At 31.5% G+C, this 24,404-nt stretch overlaps 1 protein-coding gene across 1 annotated transcript in view; it reads right to left on the bottom strand.

Moving 5' to 3' along the window:
- Positions 1-283: 283 nt before the first annotated feature.
- The window catches only part of LOC130895869 (tetraspanin-2A), a 207,351-nt gene continuing 183,230 nt past the window's right edge, over positions 284-24,404 (bottom strand). The window contains exon 5 of the mRNA XM_057803446.1: positions 284-3,669. Within this exon, the coding sequence (XP_057659429.1) occupies positions 3,589-3,669 (81 nt within the window). The 3' untranslated portion in view covers positions 284-3,588. The remainder of the gene's footprint in view (positions 3,670-24,404) is intronic.

The raw sequence follows: 24,404 nt of genomic DNA, 5'->3' as shown, positions 1-24,404 counted from the left end.
TTTTGAAATAATTCTAGTAATATCAATAGCTCCAATCAGAATTATTTAGAAAAAAATTTATTATTTATAATACTTGAATACTATTATTTTTTTTAACAAGTTAAAACCGGCATATTTTAAGTTGATTAATAATAGATAGACTATTTTGGGAATACATCAATAAATTAGACCGTTCTGTGAAGGAATGAGGCTTGGGAACAGATATTTTTGCCGTGTCATGTTTCCATTTCTTTATCTATGATCATTTTTCACATTATTAGGATGTCATATATTAAACAAACCGTTCCTTACTTCTAGAATGTATTTAATGGAAAATTTTATAATACATATCATTCAATCACTCTTATTATGATGATGTTGTGATACAGGTTATTTAAAAAGTATTAAATCAAAAAGAAGTGATAATAAATTGGTACTCGTAATTTATAATTTGTATCTCATAAACATTCATATTTACTTTATTCAATTATATCTAATTTCAACTATCTAATTCAATTATAAATAAAAAAGAAATAATTCAGTTCTCAGCTTCAAGTTAAACGACAAATTGACCTATTAATTCGTTTCCAACCAAATTAAAGTATCCTTTCTATTCAATAAACGTTTTGGTTTCCAAATTGAGTAACACAATTAAAGGTAGTCATGAATGAAGAATTTAAATTCAATCGAAGCAAAAATTTTATATAAAATTTGATACAAAAGCGAAACTTTTTGAAATTCAGCATTTATTGTGGATGCAACGAAGACTAGAGAGGGTTGATAGTTTGGGAGCTTTTTTACATTTTCAAATTTGCCACCTAAATTTGTTGGGGTAAAGTAGACGTAGCAACTCAGAATCCTATTGCAATTGGTGACTAGACGCTGGATCCATCTGCATCTGTCGTGAAACAGCCTTCAATAAACACTGTGTGGGAAAATTTCAAACAGATATTGACGAGAAATTTGAAAATTACCGTGAAGAAGTGCAATTTTTAAACGGTACAATAATCGTTAACGAATATGTGGAATTATAGTTTGTCATGAAACAAACCCGACTCATTATGTCGAAAAAGTTAGAAATTATAGACCAAGAATAATCGTCTCTTTGTTTCTCGTGATGTGTATGAAAATCAGTTCCTCAAATTCATCAAAAAAGTAGATACGTTAAAGTGTCTTGAAATTTCTGTGTAGTTTGAAATTTTTCTTTGGTTTTGTTTTATTAAAAATTAGTAGTTTGCTTTATTGAGATTGAGACTGTTTACCTGTACCTGTAAGGTGTATAGTTATTTTCAAAATCTCTTCCACGTTGATGATTTGCGAGTATTTTCTAGCTCATTAAAAAATGTATCAACTCTCTCTAGTCTCTATCAACTTATATTGGTATCAATACAAACTTGTGATGAATAATTGGAAGGTATCAGTAATATTTAGAGTTTTTAGCATCGATTCAAACTATTTTATCAATGAGAACCGAATTATTTACAGAAAGTATTAGATTATAAAAGTTTTTAAATATTACGTTTCATTATACCAATTACAGAAAACTGTATTCAAAATTGTATTTGAATGCTCATTACCAAACAACTTCAAATATCCTTTCTCAACCAAAGTTCATGTTTGGCAATAGTGCTGTAGAATTTTTTGGTATTGGGTTTATCGAGATTGTTCTGCCTTCTGTTGTCACTATTATTTATTACTAAAAATCCAAATTCCGGATTATTGTTACTTTTGCATTAAGATCAAAGAGGGCAGGACAACAATAAAATTAAATTAAAATAATGAATTAACCTAAAATTATTCCAAAAATTTATCCATTATTCCAAGTATTTATCTGAAATGCAATCAATATTGCAATACATGTTATTCATAAGCAATTTATTTCTTTTGCTTCATGCCAACAATAATAGTTTTTTATTTGCAATATTTTCTTTCAATGAAATATTTCAGTAATATTTTTATAAGATCTTTACTTTCAGATATAGAACGTTAAAATTGTAAGTCTATTTAATTGTTCAGAGGACGAGGGCTTAACGCAACTGGCCGCAAACAACAAGATTCCTTCACTCATACTACAACATCAATACTTCTTTTCAATCTCTAACATTAGCTTCATCAAGTATAAGTATCATGAGGAAAGTACGATACATGTTTGCACTTTTTATGATGACGCGTTAGGGTACAATAAATGGTATAGTGGGACCTGAAGGAATCGGAATTACGCGCATACAATGTATACACTACTGTAAGTACTAGATTGGTGGATGTGCCGAAACTGAGGCGTCTTTATTCACCCAAGCTCCCGCTCGGTAGCGCTAGCGCTGCGAGATCACACCAACGAGAAACTCATTAATAGTAAGTTATATCTCATCTTTCTCTTGGGGCTAAATCTAAATGATCCACGATCATTGTGCTGTTTGTTTGTGTAAAAATGTTATCCCGTACATATCAATGGAACATTGAACATTATGATAAATTTAATTACAAACTAGCTCGAACTGAAAAGTTCCTCATTAATAATCCTCCTTTTGGTAGAATATAATTGAAGTGATGATGGAAATTACAAACAATTAAATTTTAAGTTTGAAATTCTAAGCTATTGAACTGATGATTGGTCTACGAATCCAACAAGAGTCTTGTCGAAGCACTGCCACCTCAATGAACAACTGAAGACGCTAGTTTTAGTAGTAAGTGCAACGTGCAAAATCTGTTACGTTGAATACGAAGCCTTTATCCACATTTTCTAGGACTGTGGGAGAGTACGGATCCTCAGAGCATAACACCTGGAAGCATATAATATAAGAGACAAAGATATCTGTCAGATAGGTAAATCCCAGATTCTAAATTTCCTAAAACGGGAGGGATCCATAGATCAACTATACATACATACATATGTGTGTTTCACTGTAGTATAATGAAACTGTTGCTATGAATGATTCAATCTGGAAGTTGATGAATGCTAATTTGGGATAAATGTTCGACGTCTGAACTTCGTTTAATCCCATCTATCTTTAATAATAAATATACCATTTATTGTTTGGATTTGCCGCTTTGTTAACTCTTTTATACTTTGGATAATATTTGAATACATTCATAACATGAATGTTTTGTTATTGTATGATGAAAATCTAAACAATGAGCTGAAATCGTACATCAAAAAATTGAATTGTTGGAGAGAAACAATGTGAATGATTTTTATAATGTTGTTAATACAGTTAAAGCCACAATTTTAAAAACAAATACCTGGATGAACAATGTACACAGCAGTTTTTGAGAATATACCTCAATGAACAAAGCTTCAAACTTGTTAGTTCCTATAATCAATGCATATTTTACGAATTAAACGGATAACTGGTTCCAAATTTTCAAATGAACTTGAGACACGAAGTAACGTAAGTTAAATTCTTTTTATTATAAATGAATGATGTACAATAGATAATTAAGCGATATGTTGCGTAAAAAAATCATGATAATTGTCAAATCATATATACCAGTCTGTCTTATTCTAACAATCTAAATTTTTGTTACTAATAATAAGTGTATGAAATATTTTTCAATAATTCATACTTCAAATACAAAAATCGAACTTAATATTAATAAAAAAGCTTCTCATTATTTTCTGTAAGTGTCTGAAGCTTCTTCTTCTTTTTTCAAAGCTTGAATTAGAACGATGGAAAGCACGATATTAAGGACCTGTAACAAAAAAGTGGATTAATAAGTGGATTTCCACCATTTCAATTTCATTAAAAAAGCAAGCTTCACCTGGAATTCATGATTTGAGTGTTTATTTTAATTTTGTGTTCAATGCAAATCTAGGATAACATGTGACCAAATTTGACTTGGAATAATAAAAAAAAGAACATTTTCACGTATTTAGTACAAATATTTATTGTGGCCTTCAAGTAGGCAGTTTTTGAGTCGATACTAGCATGCAAACACTCAATAATTTTCCTTACAATAGTTGTTAGCCTTACATAATTATAAGGAAAAATAATATTTGATAAAGACCATGAAAAAGCGAATATTTTATAAGTCGTCATCAATCCAATATGAAGTTTACGTCTTATTCTGTCAGAATAATGTTATATAACTATCACAAGGTATGTCTATAAAGAAAAACTTCATCCATATAAATTTCCTAAAATGCGATAACTAATATAATATAATTTAAACAGTAAAATCCATTTTTGCGAAAATTCTGGTACAATTTCTTGTAATAAATCAACATTATCATCGATGGAATGAGTAATATGTATGTATTGAATAGTGGATGTGTGGGTAAGACTCAATATGCTCAAAATGTGAATATCTGGTCAGATATCATAGGTTTAACCTTTGTTTATGGATATAAATTTGATAGTGGAAAAATATTTGAGTATTCAAAGTATAACCATACAAAGTAACACTCAAAAATAGCTGAAGTTATCAAAAAAAAAAAATATATTCAATTTCAAATTTTGCAGATAACGACTTCAAATACCCTCCATTACTACTATTAAATTTGTCCCAACAAAGTTCTGACCTAGAGGAACAAACAACAAAATGAAATCAACATTATTAATATATTCATTTTGGAGGATGGTGTCTTCGATTGACGTGACTGTTGCTATGATTTTGGGTCAATTATGAGTCTCCACAACAAGGATTGTCTTCAATCGACTTGTCGCCATTCTGGATTTTTCAACATCTTTGTAACCTGCTGCAAACATTAAAATAGTTCTAGTAAGCATTTTTAGTGAGTAAATTTCATAGCTGCTAGTTGTTTGCTTGAATTTGTACTATAATACTATGAAAAAATGACTATAGAAGAACATATTAAGTCACGTCCATATTACACACTGGAATGGTATATCCTCGGTAGTATAGTGGTCAGCATCATTTAACCAACAGAAAGTTTCACGTTAAAAATAATGAAAGCATGGCGGCATCATACCCCGTAATGCTGGAGTTCCGCATGGGTCAGTTTTATCTTCCCAACAAATTTTAAGAGCCAACAAAATTTTACCATATTTTCAAAACAATAAACTAGCCATAAATGCCCCAAAAACCGAGTTGCTCGGACCTATAGCTAGGAAAAGCAGCTTATTGCAATCACAGCCAAACATTAACGGTCAAACTATCCTGCCAAGCAGAACCCTAAAATACCTAGGGTACATTGTGCAAGGAAACACAAATGATAAAGCCAACATCGCTAGACAAGTACAAAAAGCTGAGATTGCAATGGGCAGACTTCAACCTCTCATTTGTAATCACAGTAAACTCACCATACAAAACAAACTTTTATTATACAAACAAATCATCAGAACCATTTTAACAGATGCAGTCCCAGTCTACTACACCAAGTACTAAATAAAATTTCCGCACTCTGCAGTTGGTCCAAAATCAGTGCCTTCGTATGGCTATTCAATATTCATGCTACCCAAAACTGCCCAGAAACTCGTGGTTTATGACATAGCTGACATACGCACTATCAGAGATTTCGTAACAAAAATTCCAACAAACTTTTACAATTATTGTCTGCCAAAAGATCTTCGAGAAAAACTCAACGCCACAAAACGCGCAGGAGATATCCACGACAGTGAGTGTAGGCTTCTGCATTGTTCACTGACCACATAGTTTGGCAAAATCTTCCAACTTCAATTAATACCAAAAATATCGTGAATTAAAACTTCCACATATCAATATGAATTATAATCAACGTCACTCTTCTCGAAAAGTACCCAATCGATATTTAAAACATAGTTTTTCAGTCGCTTTCGAGGGATATTTCAGCCAAAAGACTTTGAGAGTCACAAATATATACCATGAAAAATTAAATGAACCTACATCAAATTTGTGGATAATGCCTCGTTCTAAGAAATCACAACATTGCATCCAGACGTATACATGACATCTACGGATCGCTAGAACATGAGTCAACATATTTATTTGTTAATCTAGTAGATGAAATTAACTAGGGAATTAAAACAGACATAAGACATTTTTATTAATAATAACTGGAATGGTATGAGTTACGCTATCCACCAATATCTCTTGGAAGAAATGCGTACTACAAAAGCTTCACACAAAGCAATGCTATTTCAGTTATTCTCGTTATATGATATGAATCGTTCAAATTATATAAAATTCTTCACAAATATTCGAACTCCATTTTATGAACTAGACTCCAAATTGCTAACAAATACCACTTTAAATAATTCAGAGTATTTATACATAAACGCAAATTCTATTAGTAAAATTTTGTTAATACTGACGTTTAACACATGGATGCACATATCAACGAACAATGAATTCATTAATGATCTTCCAGTAGTCCGTTTCGAACAAATTTAACTATACGATTATTTTTACAGTTCATTTAATTCCGGATCAATTAAAGTTCTATTCAATCAAGTACGTTGACATATCCGATATTTGATTTTCGCATGTTCTATATGAAATGGTCCAAATAGCAATGATTAATTGTATTTGTTATAATTCATGACGAATATTTATTGGCAATAAAAAATATATAAACTTCTGTAGATTTATTGTACTGCGGTTCATCTAGAGTAGTAGAGATCTTTTTAAAAAATTGGTTATTGTACATTCAATAAATTCACTCTCTCTTAATTATCTCTTTTGTATTATATTCTATAACATAAGAATTTCTTATTGAGGTATTTGTGATTCTAATTTAAGTATTCACGTGTAATTTTTATTACGGATGTTCGCGAAATATCAAGTTTCCTGGATATTTGTCTAGTACCCAAGTGTGGATCGTCTTCTAACAGGACACAAACTTTTAAAGATTTGTTTTCAGTTGATGCAGTTTTTCTGCGGCCCGATTTGGATAAATCTTTTACTGAACCAGTTTCGTTAAACTTTTTTACTAATTTACTGACAGTAGATCTTGTTATGGGATTGGGTTATGATATAAACTTATTTCTTGTTGACTTCAACGCCTAACACCACATCCTAATGTCATTAAAATATCAATTCGTTCTTTTCAGGTAAACGATCCATTGTGACTTTCAATAAAATTCGACTATAATAATTTATTGAAACGTCAAATTTGTTATTGCAGCAGTCATAGCCACCTAAATGTTTTATTTTCACTTCGGAGGAGATCACGCAAATGTAGCTATAACTCCAAAATTATGGCATTTTGGTATAGGGAATATTGGACGAGAAATAATAAGTATTTCTTGAGGATTTCGTGAAGCGGAAAATATACAAAGTGATCCAGTTGAAATAACAATGTTTATTATTTTTCCAGAAAAAGGAGACATCTGACAACAATGTAAATACCACCATATCACTGGTTTATTATACGGCCTCAAAGTCTTTGTATTGTTTTTATAACCTGTTCACATTATGTTATATAGAGACATCAAGAAAGCCTCTTTATTTGCTTGCGCCAGGAAATCAAATATTTCAAAAACTGACATATGCTATATACAGGACTTTTTAGTAGCCGCAGTGATTAATAGTAGAAGTAGTAAATGATACGATGCCATACTGAAGACACAGAGAGAGTAAAAAGTGAACCAAACGGTATATTTAAATAAATTAGTGTAAAGTATTAGTGATTAGCTTAGTGAATAGTGTAGTGTTGTGGACAGTTTAGACCATTTATCGTTATTCTATAACTAAAATTATGAAAGATACACCGTGTGTATAAATTCACAACTTCTTAACCACTTAGAAAATGAGATATCAAACAGCCTGATATACGTGTTTTGTTTGTTATTTTCTCATTTCTAGCCCAATCACAGAATCATATTTCGAAATTGACGGATTTTCATATTCTCATCAAAAACCCCAAGTGTTGAAAATCCGTAAGGAACGTAAGTAGAATTGAAGGACTAGAATTAAAGAATAATGTCACCTTTTTAAAATTGAATACAAATGAATAAATAAATTATAGTGCAGAAATTTTCAATACCGGTGCATTAAAACTCGATTAGTTTCTGAAAAAATGATTTTTAAATGTTTTTTTCTTATAATAGAAATTTCAAAATTTTTGTTAAAAGGAAAATATAGCGATTATAATAAATGGAAATCCGAGAGAGAGATATCTGGCGAATATGATGAGTGAGCAAGTACCTCCTACTCCAATCCATTATTCTATTTTCAAGGTTCATTTTGCAGATCGGTCTTTCATTTCCGTATTGTAAAATGACACATAACAATCGCCGGATACGATTATAACTATCAAATACACAGAAGTTCGTTTTTGGTATGTAGACTCTACTGCACAGTACTTAATGAATAATTTGAAGAGAATCATTTCTTTTTACATTGTGCGTTATGATATAGGACCTATTTTTAGTCTCTAGTGATCAAAACGTTAATAAAGAGCTTTTTTATTCTTTATTGTCTTCGGACAGATTATGTTGAATGTGTGAAATGGATTTGCTTCACTTCTGCCTTTAGCTTATCTAATTTTTTTCTTCTCCAAAGTAAGACAGGTATAATTAGTGTATTTGAATTTATAGAACCATATTTGGCATTTAAGAACCTATAATAGAGTTAGATAAATCTTGTAAACGTTTTTGATTGCAACTCTTTCGTTAATACATCGCAAAACTCAATTAAACTTAAGATATTGGATATTTTTTCAGGTACTTGGCTTCGCCTCTTGCACTAAATTGCATGAAAAGTTTAATGTCACCAATAACAATAATATCGTTACAAACAAATTCGCAAAATGGTTCTATAGGTTGGCCTTGTCCAGCTACTATTAAATTTAGAAAATTCGGCGTTTTCCACTGGCGCTTTTTTGGAGGCTTCTTTCACAATTTTTATAAATGGTAGACGCGTCTTTGATGTTTCCTTTTAAAAATTTTTATTCTAGCAGGTGGTTTATTTACAGTATTCCTTCTAAAAATAATTTCTAGGAAAGTATGTCAATTTATTCCTTTTTGTTCCATAACTATGTAGAATTTTATTCAGGTATATAAATAGTTTATGTAAACACATTTGGTTAGTTCTAAATCATATAAATTTAAATTATTAAAATGTTTATTAATTCACCCCATGAATAGAAAGAGTATGAATAAATACGGAAACGTTACAATATGTCTTTGACACGACTTCCAAGTACACAAAATATTGACATACATAGAACTGACATGGATTATTACAAATAAGCAAAAATTTTGACAACCAGTTACACGGATTAACATTGGAAATTACAAAACTCAAGTAAAAATAAAACATATTCTTGAGAATACATGTTTAAATTATAAAATAATTAACTCTGTTTATAGACCTTGCTATGCGTTTTTCCTGCTTTAGTTTCAATTTCAAGTCTGTCAACACCAATAAGATATTTCATTGAAACTGTGTTGAATTTTAAGCAATGAGAACTACATTTTATCCATTTTTCAGCGGTTGTATTTTCAAGTTAATTGAACTTATTTCTACTCGAAAAATATATTAATAAAGATTATTTAAAACAATTAAATAGCCGAACTAATATTAAATTGAACATATATCATGAATGTTTTATTATATTTAACATGCAATTTACCATGAATTTTAATTTCGTTAAATTATATGAAGTCACAAACGATACGGTTTGTTTGAATATCAATTTACTAACGTTGTTTTAAAATATGGACTTATACATCATTAATTTATTGTTCATTTATCGACATTGTCGATGATCAATGCCAAGCGTTATTCACAATGGTATTATATAATCAATTGATGCCATCTGAAAGTTACTCGTTCTGTATTCATTTACATAGCGAAAGTTGCGTTTTGAATGTTCCATGTAGTGAAAGTAACAGTTCCGTAGTGCAAAACACTTCACTTCAATGTTGACAGTTGACAGTTTCACTTCGATGATTTTGCATAACCTTAAATTTCAATTTTCTGGAATTATTTGTTTTATCCGAAGTTTTGTCTGAATTAATGGATAACAATGAATGATGATGAAAAAGTTACTCGAGTCCAGGCCATCTGATCTCACCGAAGAAAGCAATGCGGCCGTTCTTAATTCGTTGCCGGATAAATATCGTGCAAGGTACGAAAAACAGTACGAGCTCTTTATGAAGTGGTGTCACCAGAAAAAGGTGAAAAACCCAACGGAAAACGTAGTGATCGCTTATTTTTCAGAAAAATCTACAATCTTGAAAAGTTCTACATTATGGTTTACATTCCCGATGATTAAAAGTACTCTCGCCATAAAATCAGATGTCCATATCAACAAATATCCAAAACTCATTAATTTCCTGAAGAAACAAAACAATGGGTACACTGCAAAAAAAACAAAAGCTTAAACCAGAGAAAATATAATAGAATTCTTGTTACATTCTTATACGTTGTCTAAAAAATGTGTACGCCACGGCTGAAATACTACTTTGTTGGACTCGTCTGTTGCTCGCCTCGATTCGCTCGTCTCGCAATTTTCAGACTCGTTCAACAAAGTAGCACTTTCAGTCCTCGACATACAAATAACTATTTTATAGCGATAGACACAAGCACATATAGAAACATATACCGTTAGAAACTTATTTTTCATACTGTACTATGAGGTCGACTAGACAGTACTAATTTGAGTCTGGAAAATGGCACTTTACAGTATCCTTGTACTTTACAGTACTCTTAAATTATCTCAATCTTGTTTGAAATAATTAAAAATCAATTAACATCAATAACTGAACTTTTATTCTAATTTTTGAATATTAACAGTAATGGTTTAACTACTATTACCAGAAACATTTATTGTAGAAATTACTGGATGTACTTCTTTATTTTTAATAATGCGGAAGATATGTGGTTCTGGTTTAACACTTGTATAAAAGCTTCACCCCCTTGTATCATTCTTGCTATTTCCTTTTTGCTCTCGACGGATTCTTTCACTTATTTTTCTGCCAGTGATAAACTCTTCCATCAACCATGCCGTTTTAAAAAATTGATATTAGCCCCAGCGTTAGCCAACAGCGTTGACGAAGTTCTTATGCAATTTCTGGTGTACTTTTCTGGATGCTCAAGATTGAGGAATTCAGTAATTTTTTTAGGCGCTCTGCAAATAGTGTGTATTTCAGCTCTTTGACCTACGCATTTTCCTTGTGTGTAGCCTACCAAAAGTGCTTTTAGTGAAAAGTATTTTCACAATTTTTTATATTTTATGAACACATCCAAATATTGCACCACATTGCTGTTGATAACAGTAAAAACCCGTCGAACGTGTGTTTTTGTGTGATTATTACGAACCACTAACTGAACAGGTATCCTCTACATCGTCTGCTTCTAAATTATCGACTCCGACAACCTCCGGCAATGCCAATTAATGCGATAACTTTCAAATAGTCCTTGTCTCATGCGACCCTCATAAATGTTTCAACTTCTAACAACAACTTTTCCTCAAAGTTATTGGATAAACGTATCAATATATATTTGTTGTAGCTAATTTGACTTAGTTTCGTAAGTTCTCTCTTGCTCCAAATGTTTAAAGAGAGGCTGTCAATTGCAAGCTATTCTATGATTTGTGTGTTTTTTTGGCATGGTCACCTGCAGTGATTCCAAGCAGTGATAAGAGTCAGATGAGAGAGATTTTTACTCCACAAGCAAGGAGAAGTAGATAGAAATTATTTATGTGGGTGAGTGCAAATCGCGATAAGTTTGTAAAAATGGGATATTCATTTAAAATCCTGAAGTATCCTGTGTAAATACATGCTTCGACTTCGCAATCGATACCAGGAATTGATTTTTTTGGAAATTAACTATTGAGTTTATCAGATGATTAATAACAGAAAAAAAAAATAATAGAACTATGGTCAAACGTTTATCAATAGGTTTCTACAAGTTATCTACAAAATTTTTTGGTCATATAATATAAGTAATGAAAACTTTTAGAACATATGATAGTCAGTAGTATCAAAAACTAGTGTTGTAGTAAACATTCCATCCATTCGTTTATTTTCATTTCTGTAATTTGATCTATTTCTGGAAGTATGATGCATAATGGACCATTCGAGAGAATTTCAGCATTTCGTACTTTAATTTTATTCATGGAAAAAAATTATGCCCAGTACAATCTTCACAATAATATATCCACTTGTAAAATGTTCCTTGAGTTAACTAGAAGACACTAATGTTCCTCGATATACCTACCAAATCAACTCAATCTAATGTAAAAACCAGAAAATACTTTCCAGACGAAACAAATATAATTTTATTTTGAAAACTTCGGGAAATTCTTCGAAGATGTACTTGAGAAAAGGAGTGGTATAATATAAACATCGTATCTCAAATCCATCTTAAGCAATAATTTTTTTATAAGGAAAAACAAGATTTACCTCCACAACACTAATTTCAGAATCCTCATTTATCTCCCGGCAGCTTTGGGTATAAAGAAAGCAGTATCGTGATTGAAATCCGTACACAATAATGAAGTTGACACTGCCGGAAGTATCTTAGCATCACATTGTATTTCCAAGACTTTGTACCCCCGTAAGGAATAACATAAAGCCTCATGGAGATTAGCGAATGGGGTTTTACTGTAATTGCATTCAAGAATAGATTTTGGACTTAAAACTCAATTATACTATCTCCAGATCTCCACTAGGGTTTTATTTGTGTGATTATTGTCAAATTATCTAGTAAAATCCTATACAAATAATATTGAGTTAAAAAGTGGGTTTTTGATCTATTAAATTAGTTAATGTACGGACTTTTAGCACTCACGATCTAGAGGCCGAAAATTGAGTGTCAATCAACATTGTCGTATTGAGAAGCTTCGACAATACTATTTACAGAGTATCAAGACAAACTGAAACTTGAATAGTGATACAGTGTTTTGGGATGAAACGTAGATTGATACAGATCGCGTAGTTAAATATGGTTAGGTTGATGATTTCAAATATTGTATCTTAAAACTTCATATTAAAGATGAAAACGGGTAATAACTCTTCATGCTGGTAGTAAAATGAATATTCTCTATTTTTTTCATTATTTTGTTGAATGGATAATAAGAGAAATAGTATATGACTCCACCTATACTCGAACATTTCATTATCAATTTCTTGTGCTTAGTTAATTTCCATATCAAATGAGGAGCTTGGAGGAAGCGGGTAACAAGCCACAATTCACTAAATCTACGAAAAAGTCATAGAGGTAACAAGCCCGACATCTATTTTCACGCAAATTTGTCAAAGTTTGGCAACGCTGTGTTGCCAAACTTGTTGCTTTCTTGCGTCTAGCCATTTGAATGTGTTTTATTGGTCAAGCAGGAGACAAGGCACATGTGATTAAACATGAAGTTGATATGTTCAGCTGGTATTCAGTGATAGTTTTGCTAGTGAAGAAAGTAATATTACAGTATGTATAGAAAAAATGTAGCTTATTTCCTTTTAAGCAAGACAGTAGTGAATTTTTCAAGTAAATATTGGCTTATCACCTTATTTTTTACTGTATTTTTTATTTTGATGCTTTTCAGTAACACGAAGATCGGTTGAAACAGTTCTAAGGTGAAATCAGTAGTGTTTTTCTTCGAGTGCAGCGATAGCAACTGATTATTTCATGTCATATCCCCTCGTAATCTGTGTACGTTTTTAAAAAAAAATATTTCCATGCATTTGTGGCTTGCTTCCTTTTTGTTAATAAGTTTTGGCACAGCACGAGGCTTAGTTGAAACCTCTGGAAAAATCCAAGTCCAGATGAAGTCATCACACACTTATAAAATGGCGAAAAAGATTGGATAGAAATTAAAGCAAAGGCCAATAAACTGAAGAACTCATTCTCAGAATAAAAATATGGATCAACAGCTGCTACCGTGGCTTGGATTATTTCCTGACTCAAGCTACATGAATATTCTACCATATATACTAAAAAAATTGGAAACACAGAAGACAACTGCATCTATTGCGAAATAAAAGACACACCAGAGCACAACTCATTTCATTGTCATAAATGGAATAAAACCAGAGAAGTAACAGAAATAAAAATAGAAACAACGCTAAAGGAAGAAAACTTAATCCCATTTATGACAGATAAAACCAAAACTGGATCATAATATATGATATGATTAACATGAAAACGAAGGTAATAGAGGAAATAACTCTACAGCAAATCAAATTAAAACCAAGAGGAAAACAAAGACTGGCAGCATCTGGGAGGGAGAAGTCCACGAGGACGGTTCCAGTTTCTGCAAAAAAGAAAAGATGAAGTCATCAGAATGTAGAATCCAGAAAAAAGAAAAAGCAAAGAAGCGAAAAAATTTCTTCCTTTTTATCATGGGTCTTGAGCGCAATTAGGTGTAGAAGATGTTCAATTGGAGACGACCGACATATTATACGAAGATAATATAGAAGACATGGATTTTAATGATGACGAAGGAGAATAGTTTTTTTAATGTATTTTATTTGATGTTAGAGAATAATTTTTCAGATACTTCACATTAGGATCTAGCATCTAAGTTGGGAAAGGCAGTAAGCCACATTTTTTTTCCAAAAATCACAAAATTTTTTGTTATCTAGTTGTATTCTTTTGTTTTGTGTGATTATTTAGAGACATTCATATATAAATGTACTGGATAACATTTTGGTGTATGATGAATAATCACGATTTCAGGACTTGCTTAAAATGTGAAATTTGTGACTTTGAGACTTTCCCCCTCCTCCTTCAAGCCCCTTAAATAGTCTTCTATACAGGGTGTTCCCTAAGTAATTTAAAATGTTGTAGTGGGTGGTTCCCAACAAATTTTATCAAACGGATTTTGTGTGTTAACAACTATGCCCGCGTTTACTAATAGTGAAATGGCTACTAAGCACTTTTTGTATGGATTAGCGAATGGTAATGTTTCAGAAGATTACGTTTGTATGCTCAATGTTATCAAAATCATCGTATACCATATTCTGATACATTTACTTAGATACATTCCGTTTACAAGGCATTGGGAACTTTTGCTAAATCAAAGAATATTATTGGATCTGAAATATACATGTTTTCCTTTATGTTTAACATAAACGATTCAATACCCTCTATCTTATTAACTACAAGACTTATCTCACATGTTTATAAGAACTTTTTATCTTAAAATAGAGTGAGGAAGCACCTACCTTAGGAAAAACTTTGTATATTATATTCATAAGTATAAGTTAATATACGGACCTGCCTGGAATGGTGATAAAAGTATAAAATTTGCATGAAATAAACAAATTTTATATTCGAAAGAAGGACGGAAGAGCAAATCCCTTTTGCAAAAAAAGAAAAAACAGCGGCACGCTTTGACGGTCGTATAGTGGTCAGGTAAAAGGATTTTAGAGGCGTGGAAAACTCATTCAGTCACATGATTTAAAAACGGGCGGATTTCTTGGGTAAATAACGTTTACAATCGCATGTGTTAGGAAATTTGTTGATATAGAATGATATCACTAAAATACCGTCTCTTAATATTCTATTTAATTTAAAAACCTTACTGTCGACTCAACGTAGGTGCATCAATATTAATAAAGAAGAAAGCTTTGCTAAATTGGTTTAAACAAGAGTTATTGGTTTCACTTTGTAAAATTTTGGTCAAACAGTTTTTCCTCCATTGTTTTTGAAATGCTTGTCGACTCAACGTAGGTGCATCCTAGAAGAAAACTCTGCTAAATTGGTTTAACCAGACCATACTAATTTATTTTGGAATGTGCGTATTTATATCAGGATCAAAGAGTTTTGTCTAGGCAAAACTAATTTATTCTGAATCGGGTTTGGCCGGTAACATATATAATCCTACACTACATTAAAAGTTCATAAATTATTTCAAAAAGTTTTGTTGCTCAGAAATAAATAGCTTTTTTGAAGCTCTTTTCGAAATAATCTTGCATTATGCATCGTTACCTGCAAAGTTTCATAATTATAATTATAATTTCAAAAATATTTACGTCTTCCTCACTTACTTGAAATCCCGTATCAATTTACATGAATATAAGACTTAGTGCCGGTATAAACTAGCAACAAGTTTACCGAACAGTCGTTTTTTTTCTTTGAACGTTTTTGTTCAGAACTTAGCAAACAACGCCGATGATGAATAGAAATCAACTTTTTCAAATTGAAAATTATGGTTCTCAAACTTTTATCATCAACTCTTTTGATGTAGATTATTTCTCACTTTTTTCTCGGTCGAGGCTGTTGTGGAAAAACTTCAAGGCGAATGCTCTATTTCAAAATTTAAAGAGATAGATTACTGCTTATAGAAAGCGTGAAGTATTTATAGTAATCGAATCACGGAAGTATAAGATTTTATCGGTAAACTCATTAATTTGAGTGATTGTGAGCTATGCTTGTCAATAAACTTCCCCTAAATTAATACTAAATCGAAATTTTGAATGTAAATTTTAAATTCAACATTATGAAACTGAATTCAAAATTATCATCCGTATCAAAACGCTGCATGAATATGATCGTAGGATTATTTCAATATACTTTTCGTCTCGAAGCTTTTCCTAAGCTTAACGAAGTCGAGGTATTTTTTTAAATTATTATCAGATTCATTTTCTATAAGCTACACCACAAAATAACAATCTTCCAGTTTTCTCGTATTTTTACCATCTTTTTAGTTCTTTTACTTCTTCTTAGTGAGATGGAGGATGTTGAAAAAAAGATTTGGGTTAGTAAACTAACATGAAGTCGGCAAATTTTGAAGTGTAATTTGTGAAAAAAATTGTTCACTTCAAAAGTGTCGCTGTCCTATCTGAAACTGAAAATAGGTCTACCTCATCCAAACTATTATAACTGTAAAGCCAAAATTCTTCACACTGAAGCTCTCTTCTCGCATTTTCCTTGCTCTGCCTCTGAATCAAGTTTCTCAGGCATATCAGTTGAAATTTGACGTCGTTTACGACTTTTTGTTCGCACCAAATCTTAGTGGATCTTTCATTAGAACATTCATTGGGATGATAAAAGCTGTTGATAGTGGATTCTTAAATGGATCAACTATTCATAAATATAAATTCACAGTTAATTTATTTATTCAGAAAATAGAATTTATGTAAATTAAATAAAAATGTTCATTATAAACTACACAACACAACTATTGTACATAAATATAGATTCAATATACTTAGATCACGAAATTAAATATATACTGTCTACTATAACAGATGTTTGACAACGAGAAGAACGAAAAACTGTCCCAAAATCATAGCAAGCAACTCCTACTAATGAGTTGTAAAAGGAAGTTATTAAAAAGGAAAAGTATACAATCAATGTTACCAACGGAACAAAATATGAGTATATTACATTGGAACATTTTACACAGAACCCAAGTTTTCAAATACTTGAATTGGATATTGGACCCATTATTAATATTGTTATATTGTTCCGAAGCCGTCCATATATATAATATATATTCGAGCTTGTTTCCACTATGGTTTTTTATTATTAACAAACACTCAATGTGAAACTAGCTCAAAGATATGAGAGGAAGGAATTTTTAGAGTTATAGAAAGTAAACAAACAAACAAATAAAAAGGCCTTTCTAAAAAATAGTTTCAAAAAGAAAACAACTCGCTACTGTATAGGAAAAACATTCATCAAAGGCAATATCAAAGTCGCTGAAGCATATGTCAAATTCAAATAAAAGAAAGAAGTGTGTATCGACAGTTGTATGATTGCTCAAAATTATAAATTTGTGAATTTATATAAAAATATTGTTATAAAATCTTCTCTCTTCTTCATTTAAAAGTTTTAGTTTTTCTGAAAACTTGAGATGGAAAACATAGAATGTTATTATTTAAGATTATAATTTCCTGTTGCTGAAAGGTTTAGCAGGCAGGCAGGCATAAAGGTTTGCTATTATTATCTCATTCAATTATGTTCACATTTCTACATTGAATGGAATGAGAGAGTACATTTGAGCATATGAAGCTAAACTTGAAAACAGAATTGAATTTTCTGTATATTTTTACTTGAAATCATGGAAATTATTTTAGGTTGCCTCACTTGTTAATGATTTTGAAAAATATTGCTTTACGTCTATAAATTTGAATGTTGATAAAATAGAAGTTCATTTAGTTTGTTTAGAGAACAATCCTCCAAAAAATGTGGAGCTTTCCAAATTAAATATCGAGAAAAAATATTTTGGTATAAGGATCATCGGAAAAATAATAAATAGTAGTCGCGAGATGAGGGAACAATTTTTTGACGTTTAATTATGAAGTTCCCTTATATTGTAGTGTCATGATTTGTTATTTTCGGTTAGGAATATTCCATTGTCGCGGAAGAAGATCCATGCACTTAACTTCAAAAGCTTTTACACGCGCTCAATCCAACTTAGATATTGTTATGTAATATGAGGATGCAAGAAGTTATTTATAAAGTAATTTGACATTTTAAATACTACGGTGTTGTATGACTTGTATCAGATTTGTTTTATCCAGTTTCTCTTCATGTCGATTTTGACTATCCAATTTTCGTTGTTTTTTAATTTGGTTTTCCAGGGGTCGATTATTCTGCTAGTTGCAGCTCCGTTGCGTGAAGTAGTATTATGATATTGTTTAGATGCTGATTCATTCTTCCATTTTCAATTATTTCCTATAATTTCCCGTCGTACAAAGAAATAATATGGGTCTGTAGCTGCTTGAGTTGAGCTGGCGCATTTGTTTAATTGACTCACTGGCAATATCTCTGCGTTTTTCAATATCCTTAGAAAATGTTTCATTGTTACCATAGCATTCAGTTTATAGCATAGTTGTTGTACAGATCTTTTTGAATGTAAGTTTTTCAGAGCTGGGCTGTTCTATTCTTGTGCATTGCTTCGTTTTTATTTTCCTCATTCCTTTATACTCGTGACTTTGATGTAGTAAGGCGCAAAGTTATGATAATAAAGAACCTCTCAGGTCCCCTTCTTCGCACATGATTATTAATAATTCCTAATACATCTTACATTATTCAGAGTCTGTTAGAATGGACTCTGATTGCACTATGTTCTCATTCAATATTATCACTTTGTAATATTTCGGTCAAAAAGTTTTCCCTCTATTGTTTTTGATCTGCTTGTTGACTCAAAGTAGATGCATTCATATTGAAAAATAATAAAACTCTGCTAAATTGGTTTGAACCAGGCCATACGAGTTAATTCTGAACTCTGATTGCACTATGTTCTCATTGAATTCGGTGTTACTTATGGCAGGGTTTCTCTCATTGCTATAGCCATAGACATAATTTACATCTCCATCAACGATTGGCTTATGGAGTCTTGATCTGCATAAAAAAACCAATTTGGGTACTCACTTGCAAATAATTGGTTAAAATTCTTTACACGGATTCGTACGAGATTGAAAGCTCGTCTTCAAGCTCTCTAATATTCTTCATCGACGAATTCGCCTACGATGTCTTGATCTGCATAAAAACAAACCAATTTGGGTATTCACTCTCGATTAATTTGTTGATTCATACAATATTTAATACTCTCAACGCTCTCTAATATGCTCTATCCTAGGAAGTCTTGATCTGCTTGAAAATAAACCAATTTTGGAATTAAACTGCAAATAAATTTTCAGAATGCTTCATTGTTATCGCCGCATATTATATAATTAGAAGCCATCAGTGATTCATGAAAATTGTTTTGTTATATTTCTATAAATGTTTTTGAATTTATTTCATGTTTTCATGATTGTCCTAGTGCTAGTTGACCATTTGCAGCCGTTATTACCGTTACACATTTTTGCCGTCGAATTTAATGCGAATTTTTATTCCAGTTGAAACAGATTTTTTGTACCTACTGTTGAAAATTATATGCCAGTGGTATTTTGTTAATTAAAAGTAAATACCATTTTTTAATTGGAAAAAGTATATGGGCTTGAATATGGTGTAATAACTGATGTATGATTTGTGTTTGATTTTTACGTTGAACCCCAGCCGGAAAATTGGTCAGTTATAAAGTGGAGTAGGCTTCCAACTTAATGTTAAACAATGTTTTGGTGTAATAATTGGTTTTCGCGGAAATATTTTATCTATATTTCTGGGATTAGAACTAGAATTGACGAAAAATTTCAATAAACACAAATTATGTAGCATTGTATGTCAAATAATTTATTTCTTATCCATTTTAATCGTAATAATGAGACTCATCGAGTAAGATAAGAAAACTATAATGAATTCATCATATAAATGAATCTGATTATTGAGAGAGTTTTCTGTCAATTTGATTAGCAAAATTATACTAACCAAATTAACCCTATACATCGTAGTTCTCGTCCACTTTTACCCTCCAACATTTTAATGCGTTTTCACTGAATTGAAATTCATAACCCGCAGAGAACATAAATTTCATATTCGTGCTATTACTATATATTATTTACTTAGCTATGAAGACAATTGTGCTATTTAGGTCGTTTCTAAAGATTCAGTTATAACACAGCATCTTCGTATTATGAAATGTATATTCTATACGTGATTTAATCAACGGCAGTCTAGCTATACACATAAAAATTTAACCTAGCTGTGTTTCTCAGCTTAACAAAGCAGTTTGATTGCGCTCAAAATAAGTTGAGAGTATAAAGTGTGTTACATCAGACAATATTTTGAAAATAGATAAAATCAAATAGAAGGTTGGTCTTGCATGAGAGGAAAATTCAACGTTATATCCTGGAACTCTGAGGAATACGAAAGAGTATCAGGAAGTGAAATTGTAATAGAGAAATACAAACATACTCGTAAATCTATTACAGGAGTTTTTTTGGTCTTCATATTATTAAGCTAAGAAAAGATGTACAGGGTTCTTCACGACGAGCTGAATCGATATGTATATGGAAAATTACTTCGACTAGTATTCTGAAAATTTGCTTGCATGGATTTTCCGAAATGCTCGTTTCAGCTAATATAATTTATTTCAGTTTTCTGACACTTCCGGTACAACCGGAAACGTCGTTATTTTGAACGGAATGCTATGGTTTTTATCAAATTTTTATAATCTACGCGAAATTTCAATATAACTTTATTTGAGGCATAGTATACCTAGTCCATCATTTTTTAATTATTTCACATTTTCGAAATTTTTGGAAACATGCAGCCCTCCACTAAAAAAATTATATTTCTAAGTTTAAGTGAGTCAGGTCTAATATTTTTGGGATTTCGACAAATAATACTTACAGCTTTTAAAATCCATGAAAACCTTGATAAACATTTATATAGGGTGTTCAGAAAATGGTACCGAATTTCGCTATTTAAAAACTTAATTATAATTTTTTCAAATAGCATTTTTCTTTTGCCATTGGATTCTACTCTTTAAATTAAGGGGATTTTGATAGTGAATTCATATATAGCAAATTAACGATTTTTGCAGAAACTTGAGAAAACTGAGACAACGGTTATCTGGAGCGACCAAAAAAAAACAAAAGCTAACATATCAACAAACAAACAATGAAAACAGCTTGAAGTTTAAGCGTTGCAAAAGTGTTTATCATGTCCCGTTTAAGATTTATCAATGAAGATTATTTCAATTTGCTGGTAATATACGAGAAATGTGATAGGGTTACTATGCAACGCTTAACCATCAAGCCGTTTTCATTGTGGATTTGTTGATATGTAAGCTTTTGTTTTTTATTTGGTCACTCCAGACAACCGACAATTCAAAACCATTAAGATTTCGGTTTTTTCAAGTTTCTACAAAAACCGTTAATTTCAGATATATGAATTTACTGTTATATATGAAGTTTTTAGATAGCGAAATTAGATCATAGATTTTCAAAGCTTCTTCTTCTTCTGCTTCGTATTAGGCGTAGTCGCCCGTTTTATCTTCGACATCCTTGCCTCCTATCCTGCTTCAAGGTTGTCGCTTCCCCTTTTTCTGGGTCGGCCGGTACTCTTTTCGCCCAATGGGGATTTATCACGCGCTATATGGACCAGTGTATTGTTGTCCATACGACTTATGTGGTCGTTAAATTCTTTCTTTCTTGATAGAATCCATTCGTTGACGTCATCTTTTTTGCACAATCTCCTGATGTTCTCACTTCTCTCCCTATCCAGTAGGGTTTTTCGGGCTATCTTGCGTAGCACTTTCATCTCTACTGTTTCCATCATTCTTTTGGTTTTCGCCGTTTCTGGCCGTGTCTCTGCGGTGTAGGTGATTATGGGTCTAATTATTAGACTCAAAATTATTAGATTCACTTAAACGTAGACCTCCATCTCTTGTTACGATCGGAGATTCATCCATTACTATTTTCACCAGTCCGTCATCTGTAATTCGACTTATTTGTTGGTTCCATTGTATTTTAAGCTGTAGTACCCATTCGTTAATGTTATCTACGTTACTAATCGGAGAATCTCCATTTCTGTGGTCTCCATGAGTTGTTTCATTTTTAATGATTCTGGTCTTGTTTATGATGTATAGGTCATGATTGTCGCTTTATAAATTGGTGTCTTTGTTTATTGTCTTAAGCGTTTGTTTCACCTTACACGTTATGAAGTCATCCCGCGTGACCTCATTTACTATAGCTACTTGTCCTTTTATTTCTATTCCATTTCTAATCTGCATCTGATGAACTCTTTTGATGTTGTCATGCATATATACCCTGTGAGATTGAAGATACTTCCAATAATTTTTGCTTGCTTGCACTGCTTCTGGGTGGACTGAGTAGCCGAGTAGCACCGTTGGCGGTCCTAATCCTAAAGAAAAGATGACGTTTGAGGGGCCGGGTTAACAGCCCACCCACCAGAAAACAGATAACAAGCTCAAAGTACCGATAGAAAGTCTCGGATATGGATTGATTCACAAGAGGAAAAGGATAAAGGACTACATTATGTAACTGATAAAACAATGTGGGAGCTACATATATATTAAAATTTGGTTCATCCTGTATAGTTTCTTTCATTTTCGAAACCTGATGTATAACTAAAACATAGAAAACTCGGTCCTAATATATTCATTACTCATCTCATCTACTTTGGAACAACAAGTTTTCATAAAAATTTTATTCTTTCTTGTTTGTACTCTTTGCTTCTTGATATTATTACCGTTTGGCATCCTCATTAGATTATTTTTCATACAAAATATAGATTGAGTGTTCAGCTTGTAGAAACAATTGTGGAATATTGTGAAAATGAATCACAATTCGACATTGGTCAATGTGAAAATAACATTGTACAATCTAAAACTATAATCCCTATCTCCAACAGCATCGGAAGATAGATAAAAACACTATTTTGTTGAGCTTATTGATGTTAGATATCCCTTAATAACAAACATATCGATTTATCATGTATATCAAATCATCTTCTGTGTGATCAATGAATAAGTAAAAGTTTGTCATACCTTATTATGGCAACGTATTTATCCCAACAATAAATTTATGTCTGGAAACATATTTGGATGGCTTCTGTTTGCTTTTTAGTGACCTTTTTAATATCAGTTATGATATCAAAATGTTTCCCTTTCAGCAGATTGTTTATTTTCGAGAATAAACTAGATAATCAAAATCGATGTGCGATGTAATGATGCAGAAGAAAATCAACTTTTATCAGGTTTCCTTCTTCACACATGTTTTTTTTTATTCTATATTACCCTTCAAAATCCACATTATGAGTTTTTGCACAACCTTATATTATGCCCCTATTTCTGGCAATGATTTCCCATTGAGATCTCTGAATTTTTGTCTCATAGTTATATCAATAAATCCAGCTTACATGTCCATCAAGTATTGCTACATTTCGTCGATTTCTTTAAATCTAGAACTTCATGATTATACTTTGATCAATTCAATGTAGTAGCAGTAGTCACTGCAAACGCGGTTTTACTGGAGGAACCGAAGTGACTTATCCTAGTAACTAATGAAAAAATATATTAACAGATTGTGATAATGGAAGGGTTTCAGAAAGTCTTCACTGGTTCATATTACAACTATTGATACACTGATAATATGATAACTCAAACATGTAAAAGATACCTAATGTAGCTGTCAGTTATTAATTTAAATACTTATTGTGTAAAGTTGATATTTAATTTGTGTAACATGCTCCAAGATCAATATTATTTCACCAATGACATTTTTATTTCAGTAAATGAGAATTTTAATGGTGTCCTGACTCTGAAGATAAACTTCGTTATATGAAATTTCCAGTCAATGGTTCTATGCAGGGATTCAATAGGAGGCCTTTTTATTACTAACTCTCTATTCAGACATGACGCACGTTATTCTATGCACTGAATACAAATTTTAATTATAGTTGGAAATTTTATGTCCGTACTCAATACGATCTATATCATGACTTTATTTGAAAGCAGCATTCCAAATCTATATTAAATCGGATGTTATTTTACAATGTTGGTATCTTTATTAAGTTGACTCCAAATTTTTCTTTCTGAGGTGAAATTTTATTATTGTTATACATTTATACATATTTCTTATATTGTATTTGACCATAATTTCAGTCCCAGACCATGAATACATGAGTATTCGAAAAATATATTAAAGTTAGTCCACTTTGGTGCTTCATTGTCACGTTCCCAA

Source organism: Diorhabda carinulata, chromosome 6 (assembly GCF_026250575.1).
Source record: "Diorhabda carinulata isolate Delta chromosome 6, icDioCari1.1, whole genome shotgun sequence".
NCBI classification, from domain to species: Eukaryota; Metazoa; Arthropoda; class Insecta; order Coleoptera; family Chrysomelidae; genus Diorhabda; species Diorhabda carinulata.
Note: the sequence above shows the minus strand (reverse complement) of the source record. Positions and strands in the feature narration are given on the sequence as shown.